Source organism: Triplophysa rosa, linkage group LG20, assembly GCF_024868665.1.
Source record: "Triplophysa rosa linkage group LG20, Trosa_1v2, whole genome shotgun sequence".
In the NCBI taxonomy this organism is placed as follows: domain Eukaryota; kingdom Metazoa; phylum Chordata; class Actinopteri; order Cypriniformes; family Nemacheilidae; genus Triplophysa; species Triplophysa rosa.
In genome coordinates this window covers 19,502,554-19,526,204 of record NC_079909.1, presented here as the reverse complement: position 1 = coordinate 19,526,204, position 23,651 = coordinate 19,502,554, and the positions used below count along the sequence as shown (strand labels likewise).

At 38.3% G+C, this 23,651-nt stretch overlaps 3 protein-coding genes across 5 annotated transcripts; 2 read left to right on the top strand and 1 right to left on the bottom strand.

Moving 5' to 3' along the window:
- The first annotated feature begins 2,003 nt into the window (after positions 1–2,003).
- bicd2 (bicaudal D homolog 2 (Drosophila)) lies at positions 2,004–10,675 on the top strand. Of its 3 annotated transcripts, XM_057362342.1 has the most exons (9): positions 2,005–2,480; positions 6,411–6,623; positions 6,771–6,923; positions 7,043–7,483; positions 7,577–7,906; positions 7,984–8,658; positions 8,955–9,106; positions 9,243–9,489; positions 10,559–10,675. In XM_057362342.1, the coding sequence occupies exons 1-9, from the start codon at positions 2,241–2,243 to the stop codon at positions 10,559–10,561; spliced, it is 2,454 nt and encodes an 817-aa protein (XP_057218325.1). In that variant the 5' UTR covers positions 2,005–2,240; the 3' UTR covers positions 10,562–10,675. The 3 variants fall into 3 exon arrangements, with proteins under 3 accessions (XP_057218324.1, XP_057218325.1, XP_057218326.1); XM_057362341.1 differs by lacking the exon at positions 10,559–10,675 and having other exon boundaries at positions 2,004–2,480; positions 9,243–10,552; XM_057362343.1 differs by lacking the exon at positions 10,559–10,675 and having other exon boundaries at positions 2,327–2,480; positions 6,386–6,623; positions 9,243–10,552.
- Positions 10,676–12,302: 1,627 nt separating this feature from the next.
- Positions 12,303–15,413, top strand: card19 (caspase recruitment domain family, member 19). Its single transcript, XM_057362346.1, has 6 exons — positions 12,303–12,410; positions 13,105–13,244; positions 13,706–13,862; positions 13,994–14,056; positions 14,136–14,201; positions 14,289–15,413. The coding sequence occupies exons 1-6, from the start codon at positions 12,404–12,406 to the stop codon at positions 14,393–14,395; spliced, it is 540 nt and encodes a 179-aa protein (XP_057218329.1). The 5' UTR covers positions 12,303–12,403; the 3' UTR covers positions 14,396–15,413.
- A 124-nt stretch (positions 15,414–15,537) lies between these two features.
- On the bottom strand, positions 15,538–23,259 carry ninj1 (ninjurin 1). Its single transcript, XM_057362347.1, has 3 exons — positions 22,219–23,259; positions 17,972–18,206; positions 15,538–16,792 (listed from the first exon to the last, which is right to left on the bottom strand). Exons 1-3 carry the CDS (start codon positions 22,273–22,275, stop codon positions 16,647–16,649), a joined length of 438 nt encoding a protein of 145 aa, XP_057218330.1. The 5' UTR covers positions 22,276–23,259; the 3' UTR covers positions 15,538–16,646.
- Positions 23,260–23,651: the final 392 nt, after the last annotated feature.

Here is a 23,651-nt window from a genome sequence, read left to right as displayed (position 1 = left end):
TAGGACAAAGTATAAACTGCAAAATAATGAGACAAACTTAAAACTTTATTATTGCAATAAATATATTTGTCAGAACTTTATCAGATGTAAGACAGGTAAATAATTGCAGCACGTGTATTTTACATATGAGGAAGACCACGTAGACAACCTTCTTTTTTTATATTGTACTTGCATGGAAGGTGGGTAGATTATTAAAAAAACATGCTTGTGCTCACTGATTATTTATATATTTAGATGTCTGCATGACATACCATGATATGATCTGAGATGAAGGATAGCCACAAACAATGCAACGCAATAACCCAAGAGGACATCTGTGAAGGAACAAATGTTTTATGAAAGGTTGGAGGAGGATGAGGCAGATTTGTTTGAACACAATGACATTACCTTTCCACTGATAAGGCACATCTTTGGTGTGTGCTGGCAAACCTGGCAAGAAAAACAAGTTTCTGTGTTTAATGAATATACTACGAAAACTTGCTGCAGCTTTAATGTTAAATGAATTATCGAGATTATAGACCTTTAATCCACATTACACATTTATTTCCTTCAGGATAGACATTGTCTAATACATTTCATCTTAGTTAAATATCTTACCAAAGCATGCACACGCACATTCAAAAGCAAGTGTAAGGAAGACACTGAGGATCGATGGCACCACAATAGCTGGACAAAAGAGAGTTTTTAAAGTTTATAAAGACACGTTCTGCTATAATTATTATATATATTATTATCATATCATAAACAATCTTTTCAAACTACATTTCTAAACGATTGCTAATATTTTTGGCCTTGTTCCCTGTTTCTGAAGTCATTGAAAATAAAAAAATGTTAAGGTGTGTTCTATTCAACACTCTCTATTGTCTTTTACAGTTTTTCCCTCACAGCTTTCCTTCACTTTACAGTTCCTGAAAATAAGAGCCAAAAATAAGAAGTATTCGAAACATTTAAATGAATTTGTTTTTGTATTTATTTCACTTCTGTTTGAAAAAAACCCTCCAACATGACTGACACGACTGTTCTCCCTTTAAAGTGCCCTGTCAAGTCATGGTTTACAGTCTTCGGAGGGGACTGTTAAGTACAAGCACAAAAAAGCATGTTTCTTACAGTAATACGGCCTATAAAGTATTAATCCACAGCCCAGGCCAAAGCAGATAGAGAAGAAATGATCAAATATATCTGTGGGGAAAAAAACACCATCAAAACAAATCATCAAGGTGAATTGCCAAAACTATAACTTTCAACTTTGGTTCTGGTTTCGTAAACTTACAGTTGTTAAAAAAATCCACCACTCCCTAAAGAAAACAATGTAGATTGTTTACTGATAACATATCTGAAATTGTTTCATGAGGTAGAGTAATAGTAGAGTAACTAATACATTTGTTAAAAAAAAACACACAAAAAGATCAACTTTTTCTTACCATTAGATCTTTCAGCGTGCTTTGGTACAGGGCTTCAGGTGAGTTTGAACTTGGCAGTGACAAATAATAAACAATGACATGGCTTATAAAAGTCACAAAGAATAGTTTCTCTTTCAGATTGATGTGGTTTGAATCGAAATTGAAAAAAAAAACGTGCTTTTACATAGCCATGTGTGCATGTACAGTACATAGTCATGTGTGCCAGCATGCCTACAAAAACCAGGGGAAAATTGAAAACCACGTTCTCTACTACAAAGCAGATCAAGAAATTTTATTTTAGTTAGAGCCTTGCAGTGTTACTCACAATTTGAAACAACACCAACCAGCAGATGGAAGCATTGAGCAACATGTTGAGCTCAGTCTGGCCTTGAAAGTCCCATCTGCGAATGTGATTTACAGAAAAAAAGAGAACTGCCTTCGTGTACAGAACGCAAAGCATTATGGGTATTGAAGTGTTGAAAGCGACACTACTTCTCACGTGACAACTGATGCGCAATGTGAATAAAACTACATTACCTATAAAACAGTTGAAAAATCACTTTGTGTTCCTGCTAGATGATCTCACGGCATACTGACTTCCCCTCCTAATCTCAGGAATGACATCCGAACAACGGAGAAAATCATGGAGCTATACATTGAAACATGGAAGTTACATTTATAAGATTGGATTTTAACTTTGACTTGAATAACAGTGCATCCAACAAACCGGTTGCACATCGTATTGGAAATATTTACATGTGATTTGAATGGTTGAGCTTGAGGAATTAATGGGCTGGGTCCGTTATCGCCTTCATTAGACTTTGCCGGATAAAGGGCAACATGTCTCGGGATGAGGACGGCTATCCCGAGGCGCAACTGGTCACAGAGGCCGGGCCCAACTGGCTCCGCGCCGAGATCGAGCGCCTGTGCCGGGAACTGAGCGAGACGACCCGGGAGAAGATCCAGGCGGCGGAGTACGGGCTGGTGGTACTGGAGGAAAACCAGCAGCTGAAACAACGCTGTGAAGATTTGGAGAGCGAATATGAGACCGTCAGACAAGAGATGGATCAACTTAGGGAGGTGAGAAAGATGATACAATAACATGTCAGAATGTTACAGTTTGTTGTCAGAATGTAACACTTTCTTTGGCGCAGTTGCGCACAAAAGGAAACAGTAACAGTGCGTATCTCCACCCATTGTTACATTGTTGCGAATTGAATGGCATTACTTTGTTCTTTTTTACTTGGTATGTTTTGACTCTATTGTTAATTGAACATATAATACAATGAGTGTCAAAGTAAATATAAATGATTTAATATCATCTCTGTGGAGTTTAAACGTAAAGTTTTGATTTCCTGTTGTGTCTGTTCCAAAATCTGCATGTCTAGCCATGACTGTGAAAAGTACACTGCGTAGGGGTATTGGTGAATTTTTAGTAAATATTGTTTAAAAAGAATTCCTGTCATTTAAAATGTAGTGTATGTATCATGTGTTTAACTTATTTATATAGTTAAGTTATATTCATATTTATATCATAGCATATAACATATCATAACATATTAGTTTGACTCCTTAAGTTTATACTTTCAGATAATACAGGTACATCAATGTCTAAACAAAAAATGGCAATGTATGCAGTAATGTTTGTATATATAAAATAGTATTTATTTGACATTTTGACTTCAAACATTTGTTTTGTTTTCATCCCACCACAGTAACCTTAAAAAAGACTGCAGGATATCCTTCCTGTTATCTAGGGCAAAGCAGAATGTTTACTTTTAGTAGACTGATGAATATGTAAAAATACCTTTCTTTTTTAAATATCTTACATATTCACACATACAAACTAATGTAAGTAATGCTGATGATATGTGATGTTAATAAGAGAGTGAAAATGAAAACAATGAGAAGTAAAGCAAAAAGTGACCATTTTCATTCTGAGACATGAATGAAGTATTTTACGGTTGAACAAAAAACTGGTTTGTTATTGTCAGCACCTCTGACCAACTTCCAAGACTCTTTTATCCTGAACAAATTCTGTTTAACACAAACATATAGCCTATAACACACATTGCAAAGCTCTGATATGATAGTTAGAATTTTAGTTAATTTAACACTTTTACATCGTGTTTGTCTTCACTTCCTTCTCTAATCGTTGCTGTATGAATCTAAATAAAGGGTGCAGACTTCGTCACGGCGGTAAGGAGATCTGAGAGGAAATCGGGCTAAAAAAAGCTCGTCCGTCTCGACTCGTGTCCACGGTACAGACGCAGTTCATGCTAGCAGTGACAGTGAGGGGCTTCAGCTGGAAGCTATTAGACTCTTTCTGTTTATTATCCCTTTAGTGTATCATTCAAGCGACCAATGACTTCTGTAGGTCATTTCAGATGACATCAATTGGATTAGGAGACATTATCTTCCATGAGTCAGGTGCAAAGAAAACTGTGAATGCAGAGCCTGACGCTTACTTCTGATTGGATGAGCCGAGCTGTGCTCAAAGCGGTTGTAAAATGCTGATCAGGATTCAAACTCCCAAACGTTTGGTTTGTACATGATGTCCCATGTAGGGGACGCAGAGGGATGTTAAACCCTTAGAGACCTTCTCATGCTGAGGTCGACACGTACACACGCGGACACATTAAACACAGGTGTAGCATTCAGGGCTCAGACACGCAGGATCAGACAGAAATCGAGGTGATATGAGGAGACAAGATAATCCCCCTCGCTCGACGTACCAAACTCGCCTGCATGCAAGCGTGCTCAAAGCAAACACGCACAGATTTATACACTCTCACAACACACAGATAGAACAGTAATATATGACACATAAACACAAATCTGACAAGATTAGAGTCCTTTTATTAAGACCTATAAAACTTATACATGTTATTTTAAACATGTGTTAATTATTGTCATTTTTTAAAATTTACGTGCCAAATCCATAAATGTAAATATCTTTGTACAATGCCTATATAGTGGCTGATAAATTCAAAACAACAGCTGTCCTGTCCCTAATTCTGAACAAAGATTTGTGTCATTCCTTTCAAGTTACACTTATTGGCATTCTCTTGGCATCTTGAGGGCTTTGAAGGAGGTCTGAGCAGCCCACCGGGGTCAAATAAACACAACTAAAAGGACTGTTGGAAACCTGGGCTAACCACATTCTATGTACACAAGTCCTCAGAATTCTGTTCAGTGGATTTTATGGCCTAATACTTTGTCAGCTGTTCAGACGAGTAGAAAGGGTGTAAAATGTGAAAGAAGGGTCAAATGAAAGCAGGGTCTTCTAACAAAAAGAGGAGGAGGGTTTGTCTACCCGGTGGTGAATCCACAGCTGTGCGGGGTGGAACTCCTCACCACAGAGTTGATACAGCCCATCTATAGTCTTCTGAGTGTTATATGGCTTGTGACTATTTAAAGAAGCAGATTCTAAATATTTGTGGTTTCTTAGGAACAGAAAAAAATGTTGTTTATAAATAGCAAGTTGTTTTCATCTAGATTGAAACTTTTTATGATTAAACATTTGCTTCGTGTGTCAGTAGAAAGTATCAAAATAGATTTCTTTGCCATTAATGATTATAGTCAAATGAAAGTTTGTATAAACAATTTGATTGTTTAATTACCTTATTTATTTATTTCATTTTATTTCTATTTACATTCAAGCAGGTACATTAAATCTTCTTGGCTCTTTTTGATCCAGACTTCTCATTACAAAATGATACTGAAACCAAGATTTTTTCACAGAATCTATTATGCTATTATGTTTGATGTGTAACGTTTAGGAACATCTGATTCATCATTATTTGTTTAAAAGACACTATGATCCAGTGGTTATAAAGATAAAACATTTTAGGGACAACCGATGATCTGTCTATGTTCTTTCACACAAAGCAATGCTTGTCTGGTTTCTGAGAGTTAGCTTTAATTTTAATATAGAACTGTACAATTAAGTCCTTCCTCCTAATGTCACACCTTAACCTCACTATACAGAAATGTATAAACAACAGTAGTTTGTCTTTGAATATGCTAGGTTTTTATCCAGAGAATCTCTGTTCCCGGAATCAGGAAAAAGAAATGTACTACTGGCCACCCAAGGTGACACACGGACAGCTGTCTGATGTAGAAGCAGCTGCTCTGGCAGAAGGGAGTCTTCGCTTTTATTATACGATGATATATTAGATTATAAAGCCTTGTATTTATGTGCTCTGTCCATTACAGGGGGAAATGTCACTTTGGATAAAGGTGTCTGCTAAATGAATAAATGTAAATGTCAGTGATCACGGCAGGACTTTCTGTTTGCCATTCAGCCTGGCCACCAGCACCAGTGTTTGTGTTTGTGTTTGTGTTTGTGTTTGTGTGTGTGTGTGTGTGTGTGTGTGTGTGTGTGTGTGTGAGAGAGAGAGAGAGAGAGAGATTCCTAAACTGCAGCATGCCAATGACATCATTCAGACTGGCACACAGATTTAGGAGAGTGAGAAAGAGAGGAACCATGTGATATAAAGCTTACTTGGACAGAACTCAGCCAGACTTGCTAGTTACATCATTTTTTGGAGGAAAAGCATTTCTCATGTATGTGGGTTGCTTTGTATGACTGTTGGTAAACTGCGTGTGGGAATCCTGAGACTTGGCTTTAAGGGTCGTAGATTCCCAAGGGTTTCCCACTTCTGTTGGTGTTTACACACTTTTTGTTACGTAAAAGCATTATTGATTTACAAAAAATATTGATTGTATTGATATACACGTACTGGGTGATCTGAAACACAACAATCATATTGTCCTCCGATAAATACTTAAACTGGCTGTCAAGCTACCTTTGACTTGATCTTATTTAGCTGTTTTCTATTTTTATAAAATACTTTTTAGTTCTCCCATCAGAATTCTTTCTTTAATAAAATGAAGATTAAAATGACTAAGAACTACTTTTTTCCAACCCCCAGTGTTGTCAGTTTGTACAGTGGCCATAATGCATAGACCTATGTAAGCAGTCTCTCTATGATCTTGTCAACACAGGCGTACGGTCAGGTTCACTCCACCCACAAAAAGGTGGCCGCAGATGGCGAGAGCAGGGAGGAATCCCTTATCCTAGAGTCGGCATCTAAAGAGGCGTATTATGAGCAGAGAATGCAGGAACTACAGGCTGACCTACGGCAAGCGAAAAACAGCTTCACCAGCACACAGGCGGAGAATGAACGCCTGGCCACCCTTGCGCTGGAGCTACGAGAGGTTTGTTCAGTAGAGCTATCGGGCTATTAAACATGTATAAAGTGAGATCAAATGTATAGTTTGCGCTTTAAAACAGAATTAAAGACTTAATAGGTATATAAATCTGCATTCATTCATTTCTAAATTAGGGCTTGTTATGTATTTTAGAATAATGAGGTGGTGGAGCTACAGCGCACCCGTCTGCGTGACGACATCCGGGAGTACAAGATCCGAGAGTCTCGTCTGCTGCAGGACTACTCTGAACTGGAGGAAGAGAACATCAGCCTACAAAAACAAGTTTCTACCCTCAAACAAGGCCAGGTTAGAAGCACCGATCATTGGTCAATTCATCACAAATGACTAGCCCAGTTAGCAATCATTGTGTTTGCTTTGTGCAAGGTGAGAAACCCGTGTTCTTTTTCTCTCTAAAATCTTAAAAGGTGGAATTTGAGGGACTCAAGCACGAGCATCGCCGGTTGGAAGAGGAAGTGCAGTACCTAAACAGCCAGCTAGAGGACGCTGTTCGGTTACGTGAGATAGCTGAGCGACAGCTCACGGAGGCTCTAGAAACCGTAAAGACAGAGCGGGAACAGAAAGCAGCCCTTAGAAAAGAATTAACACATCACATGACCCTGGGAGATTCGCTCCTAGCCAGCTCATTGGACGGACTCAAACTGAGTACAGATGAACCTAATAACGACGATGCACTTCTGACATTCGAAAACGGTTTTGCTAAAGTGGCCGAAGGTAACGACGAAGATAACAGATTGTCCACACCCAAGAGAGGTGAAAACTTCCGTCCCGCACCGAGTCTGGTGGATGACTTGTTGAGCGAGCTGAACATCTCGGAGATCCAGAAACTCAAGCAACAGCTCTTACTGGTACAGTCATCATTGTTGATAATGCAACAAATTGCATTACCATGAGTCATGACTGTTGACACATTTCCTCAAATTATCTTCATTTCGTTGCAGGTTGAGCGGGAGAAGGTGGCTCTGCTAACCACTCTTCAGGAATCTCAGAAGCAGTTAGAGCAGGCTCGAGGAGCATTAGCTGAACAACAGGAAGCTATGACGAGACTCGGCGACGACTTGGGCATCATGAGGAGACTGCAGGCAGGCAAGGAGCGTCAATCAGCACTTGACAGTGAGCGTGAGCGGGATAGTCATGAGGACAATGACGTTGACTATTACGAGCTTGATATCAACGGTCCAGAAATACTGCGCTGCAAGTATGAAGTTGCTATAGCGGAGGCGGGTGACCTAAGGGCGGAGCATAAGGTATTGAAGGCGGAGCATGATGAAGTAAGGGTAACCCTTTTTTGGTTAATTCATAATGACTGTGTTTTATTGATTGTAACATTCATGTATGAATTTTCTAGATGAAGGCCGAGCATGAGGAGGTACATGCACGACTGGAGGGACAGGTACGTGACCTCAGTATCCAACTATCTCAGTTGGAGGGCAGCAGCCGCGCAGACCGCGACCAGGTCGCTCGGTTGCAAAAGGAACTAAAGGAAGTGAGTGCAGTTGCGGGCGAGACGGAAGGGAGTCTCAGCGTCGCCCAGGATGAACTTGTCGCCTTTAGCGAAGAGCTTGCAAACCTCTACCACCATGTTTGCATGTGCAACAACGAAACCCCGAATCGTGTTATGCTTGATTTTTACAAAGAGGGTAAGGGAAACAAAACTGAAGGTAAATATAAGCAGTCCACATTGACGCAAACAAACGACAGCACGGGCCAGCCCCCCGAGTCCAACTCCAAAACCGTGGATAGCTCTGCTTCTGGAAAGCCAGGCAGAGAAGACCCACGTCCTGAACCAATGGACATCTACAACCTGGTAGCAATAATTCGGGATCAGATCCGTCACTTGCAGAAGGCAGTGGACCGCACCACAGAGCTGTCCAGGCAAAGAGTCGCCTCTCTGGAGTTGGCTGCAGTGGCGGATAAAGATCAAGCTGCTTGCATGGAGGAGATTTTGAAGCTCAAGTCCCTGCTCAGCACTAAGAGAGAACAGATTGCCACGCTGAGGACTGTCCTCAAGGCCAACAAACAGGTGAGAATAAGAGAGATAAGCTTGCTGTATGTGTATGTGTCGCAAGATTGTATATTGAGCATCTTGTATACCAGTTGTTCCCAATCCTGTTCCTGGAGGTCCCCCAACAGTAAACACACACCTTTTTGGATGTCTCCATCTTACACATCCATTTCAGATCTTGGAGTACCTTACTGATCAGTTGAATTAGGTGTGTTTGATTAGGAAGATGTCCAATGGGAACCCCTTTTGTCTTGACTGACATGAAAGTCAAGGAGCTTTTTCTGAACAGTGGTGTGGTTTTGTACCCTTTCCAGACAGCTGAGGTTGCCCTGGCTAACTTGAAGAGCAAATATGAGAATGAGAAGGCCATGGTCACCGAGACCATAATGAAACTTAGGAACGAGCTAAAGGCACTTAAAGAGGACGCTGCCACCTTCTCTTCCCTCAGGGCCATGTTTGCCACAAGGTAGTGTGAGAACATTTAATTTCTCCTCAAACAGTCTTTGTTTGGTTTGCCTTTAACATATAACCCTTCCATTACCACTGATATAGCCTAGAAGAGTTTAGCTATTTCTGAAAACGAATTCTTTTTTCTTTTATAGATGCGATGAGTACGTAATGCAATTGGACGACATGCAGAGGCAGCTGGCTGCAGCTGAAGATGAGAAGAAAACGTTGAACTCCCTTCTGCGAATGGCCATCCAGCAGAAATTGGCCCTTACCCAGCGACTAGAGGATTTGGAGTTTGACCACGAGCAAGCCCGACGAGGATCTGGAGCTGGGCCAGGTGGCCGTGGCAAGGTTTCGTCTGGGCGTGGCAGAGGACTATCTTCGTTTTCCAGCCCCCACGTAAGTCCTAGACTTCCCTGTAAGAACCGACCGCAGCCACACGGCCTCATTGGAAGCCCTGCGGTTTTCTGCAGCGAGAAGTATAAAATTCTGTGTGACACTGGGTCTGACTAACACCCGTGTCTGATCGTTGCTCATCAGCGAACATCATGCTAACTAACACTCCTTCTACTGTATGTGTGCTTACAAAGTCAGCACATCAGAGTTTGTGCAAAGTGTTCCGTTGACTTCAGGGGTTCACAATCTTGTAGCAGATGTCCCACAATGCATTGCAATAGACCTGTTTTATTTTTAGTTGTTTTGGGTTTATGTGATAATTATAAACAGGTTTTTTAGACCCAATCGCAAGCGGGAGGAACAAGGAACAAGGATTGAGGACCCCTGTCGTAACATGTCGGAACATTCTAATTTTGTCTTTTCTGTCTGCACGTCTGAGCCCCATGTTTCTACTTTTGCACTTGAGAATACTGAATGTAATTGAGTTAAACTCAGTCTCAACAAGCTAGTCTGGTAATCTCTGTGTCAGTGTGCAATAAATCTGTGTAATCCCAACAGAGATCTGACTCTCGGTCTGCTGGGAGTTTTAGAATCCAGGTTGCAACCTGTAACGGGTATAATTGATGGTATGAAAATGAAATAACGTTTAAAGAAATGTAGATTTGTTTTGCTAGAATGACAGCTATGGATTTTTAGTATGGTTAAAGGTGGTGTCTAGAGTTTTGCGTGAAAATAATATTGTGTATTTCTACGTTGCTTTTTTTATACTGTTTTATTGAGCCATTCAACCATACTAACATTGTCTGTGTTGACTTCACGCCATTCAAGCTAAACCATTGTAGTGTGCATGTCCATCTGTTGGCCGCAATACTTGAGTTGCATGTTAACATTAGCATGTTAGTTCTCTGCTTCCTGCAGTTGCATCAGGCAGTCTCACGTGTTTCGTTGTTGACCATCACTGTCACGGTAACATCTACATCATGTGTCTATGTGATTAGTTTAAGATGATATTGAGTAATACCTGGATTGTTTTAGAATGCAATGATTCTGATTTTTTTTCTTAATTTTGCAGTAATTTTATTTTAGGTCTGAAGATTTGAATGGTTATTTCACTCCAATTGGTCCAGTTGTGGAAATGAGAAAATTTTCCCTGGATGTGACTACAAGAAAAACAGACTCCCATTCGCAGCCAGTCCATCTACTATTTAATCTACAGTTTGCCTGATAATATCTGTACTGTGGTAATCTTCATCTTCTGGTATTTTTTCTGCTTTGTAACTTGTGCACTTTTGTGCATTACTTAATGTTATGTATGAGATGCACATTTCTGTATACCTAGCACATGTTTGTGGTTTTTGAAAATTTTAGTTATTTAACTGAAAAAATAATATAATATAAAGTATTTTTAATGCATAACTGCCAGGTTCTGAGCATAGCTCAGGGAGAAAAAATGGTAAGTATATATGTTCTTTTAAATAGCCAAACATTCTAACCTTATCTTGCTAGGAATATAGTGTTGCTCTACTAAAAGAACAGTGACTTGCTCCTGAAATGTTTAGAGTCACAGATGTGTTATATTCACAGCATACAAAAAACCCATCAGTTCCAAATTGGAATATATTTTCTACTTTATTTTGCTAAATAATGCAACAGTGGGTTAGCTTTTTTGTAATTTCTTATGCAATATTTGTTTTTTTAGACATTAATGAGTTTTTGTGTCAACTAACCTTCATCTAAAACCTCTTGTGTCTTTTATGCATCTATCAAAAGGTTTTTGTTTTCATGAACAAAAGAGCCATAGTCTTATGTTTTCTGTTGTAAATCTGTAAGTCTCACTACAGATCTAGACCATTTGCTCAGTAACTTTGGCATATTGTCAGCATGGGGGATTTGTGATTTGGACACAGTGATTAAGCACAATTTTCAAAGGTTAAAGGTTGTTTGTGTAGGAAACAGTTTTAAGTGTTAGTAGGGCGTGTTAAAATCATACATTCCTTGAGGAAGTGACTGTGGACATTGTCAATCGTCATTTACATAACCTTGCTACTTATTGGTTTGTATTTCAGCAAGCAGAAAACTTCGCCTCGGAACATTTGTGCCATTTCAAATTTAACACATTGAAAAGTTTAGGTTTTTTTTGACCACAAGTTAAGTGCAATTTAATTCTGTTTCTGGAGTCTCTTCTATAGTTTTCTATTTGCTGAAAACCGCGTCCTCGGCTGTGACATGGCTTTATGTGACGTTTTTCAGTTTATTTTTACACATTTGTATGGAATGACCTCACATGTTTGTTTGTATTTATTCATAACCTTGGCAATCAGTTCAGTATTAACGTTTTGTATGCATATTAACTGGGGCTGCCTCTCTTTGCATTTCTACTTGAAGTTTTACACGTACAGTGTAAGCAATGCTGCCTGTTGTTGTTTTTTCGAGACCGTGCAGATGTAAACATTGTTATTTTTCTAAACATTTGTGCTTGACGCTCTGTAGTTCAACATGCAGAAAACATAGGCCCATATGTCTGTTTTTAACACTTCTCATTTGGAAAAAAGAAATAATAAAATACAAAAAGAAGTAAATTAATGTGAAATATTTGAGTAGCCTATTGTGTGTAAAGCCTTTTGTTGATTCACTTTTACTACAGCAGTGTAGTTTATTTTGAGGATATATGTGTAAATTTATATACTATTTTTAGATATCACGTGATCTATATTTAAACTGTTTGTTTAACCTTCTTCAACTTCTGCACTAATAATCTGTAAATATATAATATCTGTGTTATATCGGTAAATAATGCGCAAATTTGCTGCGTAAACTTACGTGTTTCCGAGCCTTTAGCGGAACTTCCTGTAGCTTTGGCCACGCCCCTCCATGTCATGGGCGTGTCCAAACAACAGACAGCAGAGGAGACTTCAGAATGGGAGGTCAGTCGTACAGCTTTTTGGTCTCGGTTATAAACATACGCTTCATTAAAGTTCTTTAATCGTTATTTCAAACGTTTCAATGATGTGGTAACGCTAAATAACTAGTCGATAATAAACATACCCTTTGTAATGCACGTGCGATCGGCTATATACAGTATATGTTACGTGACAGACAGATCTGTGGTTATACACTAAAGGTTATCTGCTTTTAGACGCATTTATAGCTCCTTCGCATAGCAACTCACTTTTTAGACTTGTTGATGTACTTTTGAAACAATACTTCTACTTTAAGGTTTACTGTACTCGATGCATTTAACGAACATGTAAAGTGTACGAGTTGCTTTGACAGTTACGCCTTAAATCTACGTTGTTGAATACTCTACATTCATGATGTTTATAAACTGTTATAGAGTGTTTCTAAACATATAGAAGAGACGAAAAACCTTAATATACCTCAAAATATGTGTGACACGCCTCGCATTTCCAGTGTCTCGATTCTAATGGAATGTTCTGCTCATTAAGTGGCGCCACCTACTGTCCGAAATCTGCACTGCATTTATGAAATCAATTGTCTTTTACTTTACACCGGCCTGTTTTTATAAAACCCCATTCAGGTTGTATTACCTGTTAAATGCACAATGTTCTAGAAAACCTCATACATGACTATTAAACGTTTGTATCTTATAACTGACAGAGAGCTTCTATGAACAGCTGCGGATAGACAGCCGGTTCTTGAAAACCGACCAGCGTTTGGACACCGAGCTGTTGGATAAACTCATTCTGCAGCTCAACAGAATCTACCCACAGATCCTAACCGACAAGGAAGCCACCAGGGTAATGGTTACACAATCATACACATAATCAAGATGATACATTCATTTCTTTAGATCAGAAAATAAGAAGTATGGCTGCATAACGATTAATCGCGACTAATCGTTGGCAGAATAAAAGTTTTTGTTTACATAAAATATGTTGGTGTACTGTGTGTGATAATTATGTATTTATAAATACACACACATGGATGCATGAATGTGTGCAAAAATATATTTAATATTTATATATAATATAAATTATATATATAAATATAAAACATATCAAAAGTTACATATTTCTTAATTATATACAGTACATGCATGTACGTGTATTTATATATACATAATTTTCATACGCAGTACACCAACACATATTATGTAAACAAAAACGTTTATTCTGCAAACGATTAGTCGCGATTAATCGTTATGCAGCCCTAATTATGATGATTCAGTGATGTTTGTCATGATTTTCTCAAACATTAGTTCAGGGATTTGGATGTTCCTACGTGTATCCGGGTGGCGGAGCTGCTGTCTCACCTGCAGGAGAAAGGGGAGGAGGCGTGTCGCGAGTTTTACCATGCACTGCACCTCCACGTCGAGGACGTTTACTTCAGCTTACCCACACGCCTCCGACTCAGAGGTTTGTACACACGAGAGAATTCGAGATTTGCCACACATCTCATTTGTTGCACATTTCTGCAATATACATTGAACTGCTATTAAAAACGTAAAGGCATTTCTGTTTGACAATCATGTTTTATTCCTTTTCAGAGTCCGGTGATCGAGTTGGTCCAATCACAAAGCCCAAAGACAGATATGTACTGAACGACCGAAGTCAGTCAGTCTTTATTCTGCGACCCTCGCTAGTAAACGTACACACACATTACACTGACATCACAACTGTTTCTTTTAGGTCCTGTGTTCTTCATAAGCTGCTTCAGCGCTGCTGTCGGAGCAGCTCTTCTGTATTATTATGGTGGTAAGCAGACATACGTGGTGTTTGTATCGTCTTCAAAATGAACATGTCCTTTATCAAACACTTGAAATGTTATTTTTAAACCTGCAGAGTCCAAGGACGTGTGGGGTTCAAGCAGTGCACTCGGTCTGGCTGCTCTGGGGCTGAGTAGAAAGGTGCGAGATGTTCTCATCTGGTACACAGAAGATGGAAAATAATACATATATAAATGTTTTTTTGGTGCCTTAAAAAGATTTTTGACACGCTAGACAAGAACAATTCCAATATCACAAAACAGCTCAACTTCAAAATGTTGTAAAAAGATACTGTATCTGTGCGTAGTGTATGAAGTAATTATTAATGTGGGCAAGACTCCAGGGATTTAAAATGAAAGTTTCTGCCTTAATCTGGAATTGTGTTACACCATAATATGCTAAATTATCGGAAAACAAACACAGTTATTTAAAAGTAATATACAGTACAAGCAAAAACTAGTGGATGTAGATTCACAAACACCATTGGGTAGTGGACGACATTGAGTTTAAGTTTATACTTTTAGTTGATCTGTTCATTTTAATCTCAAATTAATGTATATATTATTTACAGTATACTGTAGTTTTGTGGGCCTTGGGTGTGTCCAAAATAATACTGACAAAATATGAACCCTCGGGTTAACTGTGCCTTTTACTAAATGCAGAACTGTTATAGCAAACAATTAAGTGTCAGAATATTTTCAGATATAAGACACTATAAAATATAGATAAAGCTGAACCTGAGGAGTATTAGAAGTCTGTTACCTTGAAATTCTTTAAATATGTAGTAAAGTGGTGTTTTTAACAAGTATCTCGTATATTATCATGTTTGTATATCTTTTTGTCTTTTCTATACTAGCAGCGTGTTTGCACTGGCTTGTCTACTAATAGTTGATAGTGTTTGTCAGTTTGCTTGAAGGCATTTTAAATTCATGTGGCCTTAATGCAGTGGAATTATAAAAGAAATGTTTTGTAACATTTGTATAACATAAAAAGAACATTTCAGAGGAATCTAGATAATCGATGCGTTAATGAAGCACATTCACAAAACTTAATATTTTTGGATAATAAGATTACAGTATAAAAAATTAAAGGATGAAAGAATGCTTTAGAAATACTTCTGTTTTCCACTATGAATTTGATTGGGGTGCTTTTGTTTTTTGTATACGTTCTGTCCTTTGTAAATAAAGACAATAAAGCAGAATTACAAGGATTTCGAAATCTAAATAAATAACTTCGTGAATTGACGTCATCATGGTTGTTTTAACCTTAAATGGAGCAGCAGGACTTAATTGGGCCAGTTTGCAGTAATAACTTGAAATTCACAGAATTGACAACTAAGTTCATGTTTCGTTAATTTTCTTTAATCAGATAATGCTTTGCTCTGAAAAGAATGCATATCAAAGGTCATTTTTATTTATTTATGTATTCAAATTCTGATATAAACAATGCAAAGGCTAAAAGAAACATTCAAATAAAATAATCACAACCGAGAAAACGGAAAGTCAGTAAATTACTTAAAAGATTTGTGAAGACAAACTTATTATAAAGAGTCTTTACTGAACAGCTCCATCAGCAGAGGGCGCTGTTATATCAGTCTTCACTGTGTTTGGTCAATCCTTCAGAAATCAAGGCTTCTTAATATAGTATCACCATTGAATAATACCATCTTACATTGTGCATTCGTTATTGTGAACACAAAGTTGAAATGTGTAGTTAAAGATACATATCAAAATCTGTACAACTTCTATAAACTCAGCTTTTCAGATATATTTCATATAAGAGGCTGTCCGGTAGGCAATATGAAAATCCAATGCAAATGCATTGGTACAGTCCACTGGGTTGAGGATTTAAGAACGAGGCTTAATTTCACTTCCAAAGGGTAAATATTTGGTCCAACTCCATGAGTTGTTTTTTTAGGAACTAAACTGATATTTCAGTTCTAAAGAAATCTGCAGAGCTTTGAGTACACAGATTCGGTAAAACTCTCCAGAGTTCCTTGAGCAGTGTGAATAATCTCAGTGGAAACAGAGTTGTGACAGGAAACAGCAGATAGTCAAAGATTGCTAGAGAAACAGTGGTTTTTTGGGAAGTAAAGATGCATCCTAAAGATAAAGGGAACAGAGATTGTACTGCTTTGTGTATGGATAACATGGATCCATATTCACAATTATAATGAAACATAATTATTTAATATGTATAATCAGACTTTTTTTTTTTTAAGTACAATTGGGGTCATCAGTAGTTGATCCACAACAGTCCACAAACACTCGCATAAAACTGTTGTTGCCCGATAAAACAAAGTTCTGTTTTTAAAAACGTAAGGCTTTTCATTGACATAAACTGCACACAGTTTTATCGTGACGCCAGTGTGGATTCTAATGTTAATGTCTTTTTCAATATCCTTTGGTTGTGCATACCACAAGAAAACATTGCCCTACACTTTCTTTTCGTCTGGTTTTTGGACACCGAACGCTGTGATGAAAACATTTACTACTACGATGATGAAGACGAGAGCCGTGACAATGTTCTCCAGTAGATTCAGTATGTAGTGTTTACTTGTGTCGTTAAGATTCCATTTCACTGGAAAACAAAAGCAAGAACAGCACAGGTTCATTCACAACAGATTTGACAGAAATACTGCCCCGTCTAATACAAGACAATTATTTCTCTCTCACTAGTCTTACAGATAAGGACTTAAAAATGGTTACGACTTTGTATAGCACTTTTATATTATTGCCTAAACTTTGTAGTTTTTCTCATTGTCATAAGTCAGTTTGGATAAAAGCATCTGCTCAACTCAACTTTTATTTATATAGCGCTTTTTACAATTTTCATTACTGTACATGAAACATGTTAACAATAAGCAATACATTCAACTGATAAAAATAGAAAAAGCATCAAGAGCAAAGTGAAAATATACACTCATTCACACATGACAGACGACACACACACAAAAAACGCACTTGCACAGCACACATACACTAAACACAGGCACACACTCAGCGAACACAATCGCACACACACACACATAAAACACAGACACTGCTAAATGCCTAAATGTAAATGTTTATATAAAGAAAGATGAATACGAACATGATCAAACTGATTAAACAATGAATGTTATGCTCGATAAAAAAGCTAGAATATAAAATCATTTTCACTTTATATGTAATGCTGCCCATGTATGACTTGCTGTAGATATTAAATTGTTTTACATATAAATAACGTAGATGAAAGTAAAACTGAAAGTAAGTTCATCCCATGAAATACCAAAGTGTTGAAAGTTAATGTTCATGACCTTTAGACGATTGCAGCATTTGAATTTTCCCAGAGTTATTATGCAAGTAAATTATACAAGCATACACACAATATTATCTCTCATATACCGACAAATCTGTATGGAGTATACCGTTTGAATACCATGCTTTTTGTTTGTATACTAGATCATTTGTTGGCGCTTGTGATGTTCCTCGTTTCTAAACTGCTTCACTCTTTCGAGCTCAACTCAAACACATTTATCGCTGTGCTTTTCAACAGGCACGTGTAAAATGTACAAACCTCGAGCCATTTGAAACATGTAGATCACTAAAACAACAGTGTTTAGATAAAGCATTTCATATCTAAAAAGAATTTGTAAATATAGTCACAGCCGAATGCTGCCACATTTTTGTACGTTATCAATGTTTCTGTATGCATTCTCGTCTCCAAGCGTGTGGCTAAAATCTGGGTTCTCGGGTTAAATGATCGAGATCCTCTCACCTATAAAGATCAGCAGGACCCCCACAATGATCTGCAGGATGAGAGAGATGCTGATGAGGGTGATGAGGGGGATGTAGAGGGAGAAACCAGAGCCCAGCTCCACAACGGTCTTCAGCTGAGAGGCGTTGGCCATCAGGAGCGCTATATCCAGCATGCTCTCCGCTGCGCTCTTCTTATTGGCGTAATGGTTCATGTTGATGGGGGTGTTCCTGGTGAAGCGGCTCGGCCGAGGAGGCTGAACATAACCACGCAAAGCCACACATGAAGACACATACAATACAAGAAACTTACAGTACTGGATATAATAAACATTATCGAGTCTCTGGACACATTTGCATTCAATCTAGCATTTATCTTTCAATTTGCATGAAATCCGATTGGTTTGTTTTTGTCCAGCAATAGCCCATCTATTCTTCATGTGGTTTGTGGTTCGAACTACTATAATCTTAATTCTCTGCTTCAGAAGGAACTGAAATTACATTGTGTTTACGCTTTAGGATATTTGTGCCACACGAGAGGAAGAGGCGAGTGGTCGGTTGACCCTGACATGTTTCCTTTCTTCCGTTTGAAATGGGATGCTGGCTTTACTGCACCGCTGAAACGTCAGATTAACTTCCCCAAAGCCTTTTCTGTTCATTCAAGATTTGACTTAGATTGACCTTACAAACAGTGCAGTTCGTGGCGCTTTTTGGGAAGTTTTTCTGACTTGCACGTTATAAAAATAAAAGGCACTATGGGGCATTGAAGACAGACACTTGTGTACAACACGCTACACGAATAAGAATGTATGGACAAAGTCATCTCCAGGTCACTTTAGGCCTAACGGTGATTTTGTGTTCCTGTAGCTCAACTAGGACACACATTTATTTGAGATCTATTTTGCATTTATACAACTGAAATGAATATCGATCGTCGTTTTTACTCTTTAATACTTTGCACCCTTATTAGCCCTTAGTATCATATCATCATAGTATATATCATATCATATATACTGACACTGTTAAACATATTGTGCTGTTTCGCATCCATCACGCACAATAATAATAACTGGGTGACCGGGGGTCAGTCAATAATTTTCAAAGCTCATGGATCATAACAATAGCGAGAACAACACACCCTGGCAGACAATGTGGATGATGTGCATGATTCACCTCCTTACACTCACTTGTGACGGTTGAACGTCAGTCGACTCAAATCTAAGTAACCAACCAGAGAGTGCAGGGGACAAATCAAACTTGAATGCACTGTAAGTCACTTTGGATGAAAACAATATGCCAAATCCCATCTTTGTGTCGCTCTCCCCACACTTGTGCCTTCAATGTTCAAATCTTCCAGACTAAAGTTGAACTAAAATCTCGTTTCGGTTGGCCACGTACCCACATATTCTCCAGTGGTGTGTCAGAGAGGTGTTGACTTTGGGTGCCCAACAGAGGGACCCTTGTGTCTACACTGAGAGCGGCACAAAGTGCCAGTAACTCCCACATCAACCCCTGAGAACACGGACGATGACATGTGTAAAACACACTTCCGTTATCTGACTGTCACAGACTAGGCATGTTTCCTCCATCTCTGTCACTGTGGATCTATGCAGTTCTGTGAAAACCAAAAGGGTTACGTGAACTCGATAACACTTTCAACAAGTTCTCATTAGAAATACATTTCTGTCATCATTTATTCACCCTAATGTTGTTCAAAACCTGTATATTATGACTCTTTGCAACACAAAAGAAGATACTTTGAGTAAGTCTCAGAGGTTTTGTGTCCATACAATGGAAGTCAATGGGGTCCGATGTTGTTGGTACCAACATTCTTCAAAATATCTCATGTTGTGTTCTGCAGAAGATAGAAAGTCATACAGGTTTGGAATGACACGAGGACGAGCAAATTATGATAATAATAAGAGTTTATTTTTAATATAACGAATTTTCTTTTTAGGGTGAGCTATCCCTTTAACATTAGTTCATCATGATTTAGCTAACATGAACATTAAGTTAAAAAAAAAATATTCGTATTGTTGTTCAAACCTACTTTCATATATTCATGATATATTTAAATAACAAATTCAACCTTGTTGTAAAGTGATCCTCTAGACACAAACTAGTGCACGATACTTGCGTCAGAACTGTATTTTACGTGAACTAGTCCACATCTTACAAGTGAAAAAACTGCTTCAATCATCACTGCATGTTTAAAAACATGACTTCATCTTTATGTTTCCATCTCATAGGTTTAGCCGTTTATGCCATTAAAAACATACAGTAGTGCTCTTACAAACAGCTGGAAAGTTATCCACCCTGACCCGTTGTGTGTACAATACAGTCAGTGAATGGAGTGTGACGTTCATCTGCGCTTCAGTCTTTCATTCTGAACAATTAACTGTTCAAATACATCTTTTGAACTGAAAATATAAGATGTGTTTTAAAGAAGAATAGTAAAAATACTATGGTAGAAGTCAACACTGGAGCTAGGGCTGTCACCGTGATGAAATTAGGCTGGCGATTAATTGTATATTAAATAGATGCGATTATGGCGATTAATTGTCTGTTTAAAGGCTTTGACGGTTATAACGATTAATTACAATGAATTTATTCAATGAATAAAATATATATGCATTAAGAAATGTGAAAATTCTAAAATAACTAGTAACATTCCCTACAGAAAAAACGGAGATATGAGGATGATGTCGTCTTGCTGTGTAGATGCAGCGAGTCTGGAATCACTTTAATAAAACTCATAAACACGAAAAGTACAAATCTGATCCAACTCAAATGATGAGAAATGTCATTTGAACGTAACCGTGACGGTGGATGTAAAATGCTGCAGATCCCCCTTGGTTTCTAAGGATTTACAATCATTGCGGTTATCTGAAATAATTGCGATGAGACGATTATTTCATCATTGTGACAGCCCTAACTGGTGCAACTGATGTTCCTCAAATATGACATCACACCATCACACCCCACAGCAGGTGGGGGTCTTTCCCATTTGAGGTGGAAATCCCTAGTATTTCAGTTTGGTGTTTTCCACAGGAATGATGAGGTTTCATTTTGTGTGTTTATTGATGTTTGCTAACGGTTAGATTTTGGTCTTTCTGACCCCTCAACTTTCACTGGTTTTGGTTTCCCACACAAACACCACAGCAAACAACTCTTAAAACCAAAGACTCCATTAGTCATCAAGATGATGTCAAACATCAGTGCGACAGGCTTATGCTGAGTTAAAACCATTTTTGTCATCCTTCTATAATTCTGTGCATGTCGTTTGTGATCTCAAATCTATCAACCGAATTATGAAATACGTGTACTAGTAATTTCCTTCTCTATTTAGCGGATCATCTTCTGCTGTGTTGTATCGACTTTGCACATTTTGTTGTTTCCTCCTTAACAACTTTAAGAGTTGCTGCCATTTATTCTCCATTTATCACTTTTCAAACTTCAATCTTAGCTTGTCATTTTAAATGACATTTGTGTGTTTAAGTTCTGTTGTTTCACGGGTGGATGATCTCATCTCCAGTCTAGAACAGGTGAACCGAAACAACCGGCTAATGAATGAAAGGCTTGTTGAAAAACTTTGAACTGCTTTTGTGAAGCGTAAGCGTTCGTGACCGCACAACAAACGGTCTGCCACTTCTAACTTGTTGTTTACTCTTTGCATCGGACACAAACATCCCAGACAAGCAGATTTGATCAACTAAGTGGGGAACACTTTATAAGATTGCCTTTTCTAGCACTAGTTATCTATGATAAATACTTCTACAGCATTTCTATCTATCTTATCTTAAATCAAAATTAAAAACATGATTTAATGCACAATGATTACCAAATGCAGTAACAACGCAATGCTCGTTGTAAGTTCATGTCAGTTAAAGCAATAATAAATAAGACCTCGTGAAGTATCACCCACTTATAACAGTATGCCATTTAGCAAACTCAATGTGCCACACCACAACATCCATCAGCCTGTCTGACGCATCCAAGCATCACAGTGTGGATGAGAAAGCTCCGCCTTGGAATGTTTGAGTTATAAACATTTACATCCATAAACTACAGCAACCAAAATAGGGTTAAGAAAAGGAAAATCGATTTTATTCAGCGCGTTTTCCCGGCTGGTCAGAAGGATGGGATAAGGTTTCACGCCAGTGAACTTCACACCAACATCCATCGGCGCGTGCGAGTTTCGTTTTGTGACCGTCACGAATGCGATCAATCGGTTACTGTAACGTTGATGTTGTGTGAAAGATGTCTCACCTCTACACCATTCCCTCTGTTGGCATCTCCGTTCAGCTCCATCGCTTCTGTCGCCATTACCCGTGTTCAGACAATAAGTGGCTTGCTTTCACTGTTTGTGCTGCATTATGAGCTCATGGACGATGAAAGGAAAAGGGGACGGACAACCACCTGCCAATCACTGTAGGCGCTTTACTTCACAACATACTGTAGTCACCGCGCCGGACACTCATAAAGTTCATGTCGTTTTCTTATCACTGTAGCCTACTGTGTGTTACGAGATCACGGTATCCTATTGGGTTTTGTTTTTAAGTTTTATATAGAGACAATTGTTTCGTGGCATGGCTTGTGAGCACAAAAGGGCACCGTCCTTGGGGTCACAGGCTTGAATGCGTGCCAACGGGTTTGCTATGACGACAGCATTGAATATTTAGAGAAGCAAGATAATCCGACCGTGTTTGTGCTGCCATCTAGTGGTGGTTTCATCAGACGTTGATTTAGTGGGTGGTCACAAAAGGTACACTTGGCGTGTCTTATCAGCATTTGTGACTGATACAAATGATACAAACAACGCTTGATAACACAATATACAGCACGCACACAGTAATGGTGTGCTGGGTGCCATAGCACAAGTGCAGGCATGATTTAAAATGACCTATATGAACTGTATTGCTTTATACACTAATTCTTATTTTCCTTTCCTGCATAATACAGAAGGGCAAAGAAGAATTGATTTATTTCCCTGAAAAATTTGCACCCTGTGGAGTTTGTTACGCATATTTCTATAATTGTTTTGAGGAATGTTTTTTGTGTTTATCTGTATCACGTTTTGGTGTTAAAATATGTTTGTGGAGTTGCTTTGAAACACAACACACAGTAAAAATGAAATTCTATGTGAACGAAATGATTTGTGGAGAAAACGTAGAAGTGTCATCACACTACTGAATTTGTGTTGTGTTCCTACATGTATGAATAAAATAACTTTGGATATATACAATTAAAATAATTATAAATAAAACTTTATCAAACCGATTTATATGCAAAGGAACACAACTGTAAATAACTATTTGAAGAATCAAAATATTTCAATCAAAAATACACATTTATATTGTATTATCGAACACCAGCACGTTTACTGTCAATCTGAACGGAGCACCAAATGACGTTTTCTGCATGAATAGATGTTATAAATCTCATTGCCGATACTCACATATCTCTCCGGTAGGTGGTACAGTTTCTTTCAGGAAAAGAGGAACAGAGAAAAGGAGGGGAGAGTATGAAAAAGCATCGTCATACAACATTCATTCATCGCATTAAATATTTAGCGCTCTTAACCGAGTCACGCGCAGCCCGAGTGCAGAAATACGGTGCGCACTAGAAAAAGACTGACACTGTATAGTAAATTCAACTTTATTTTCACAGACATATGAGTCATGCTCATGCATATATAATAC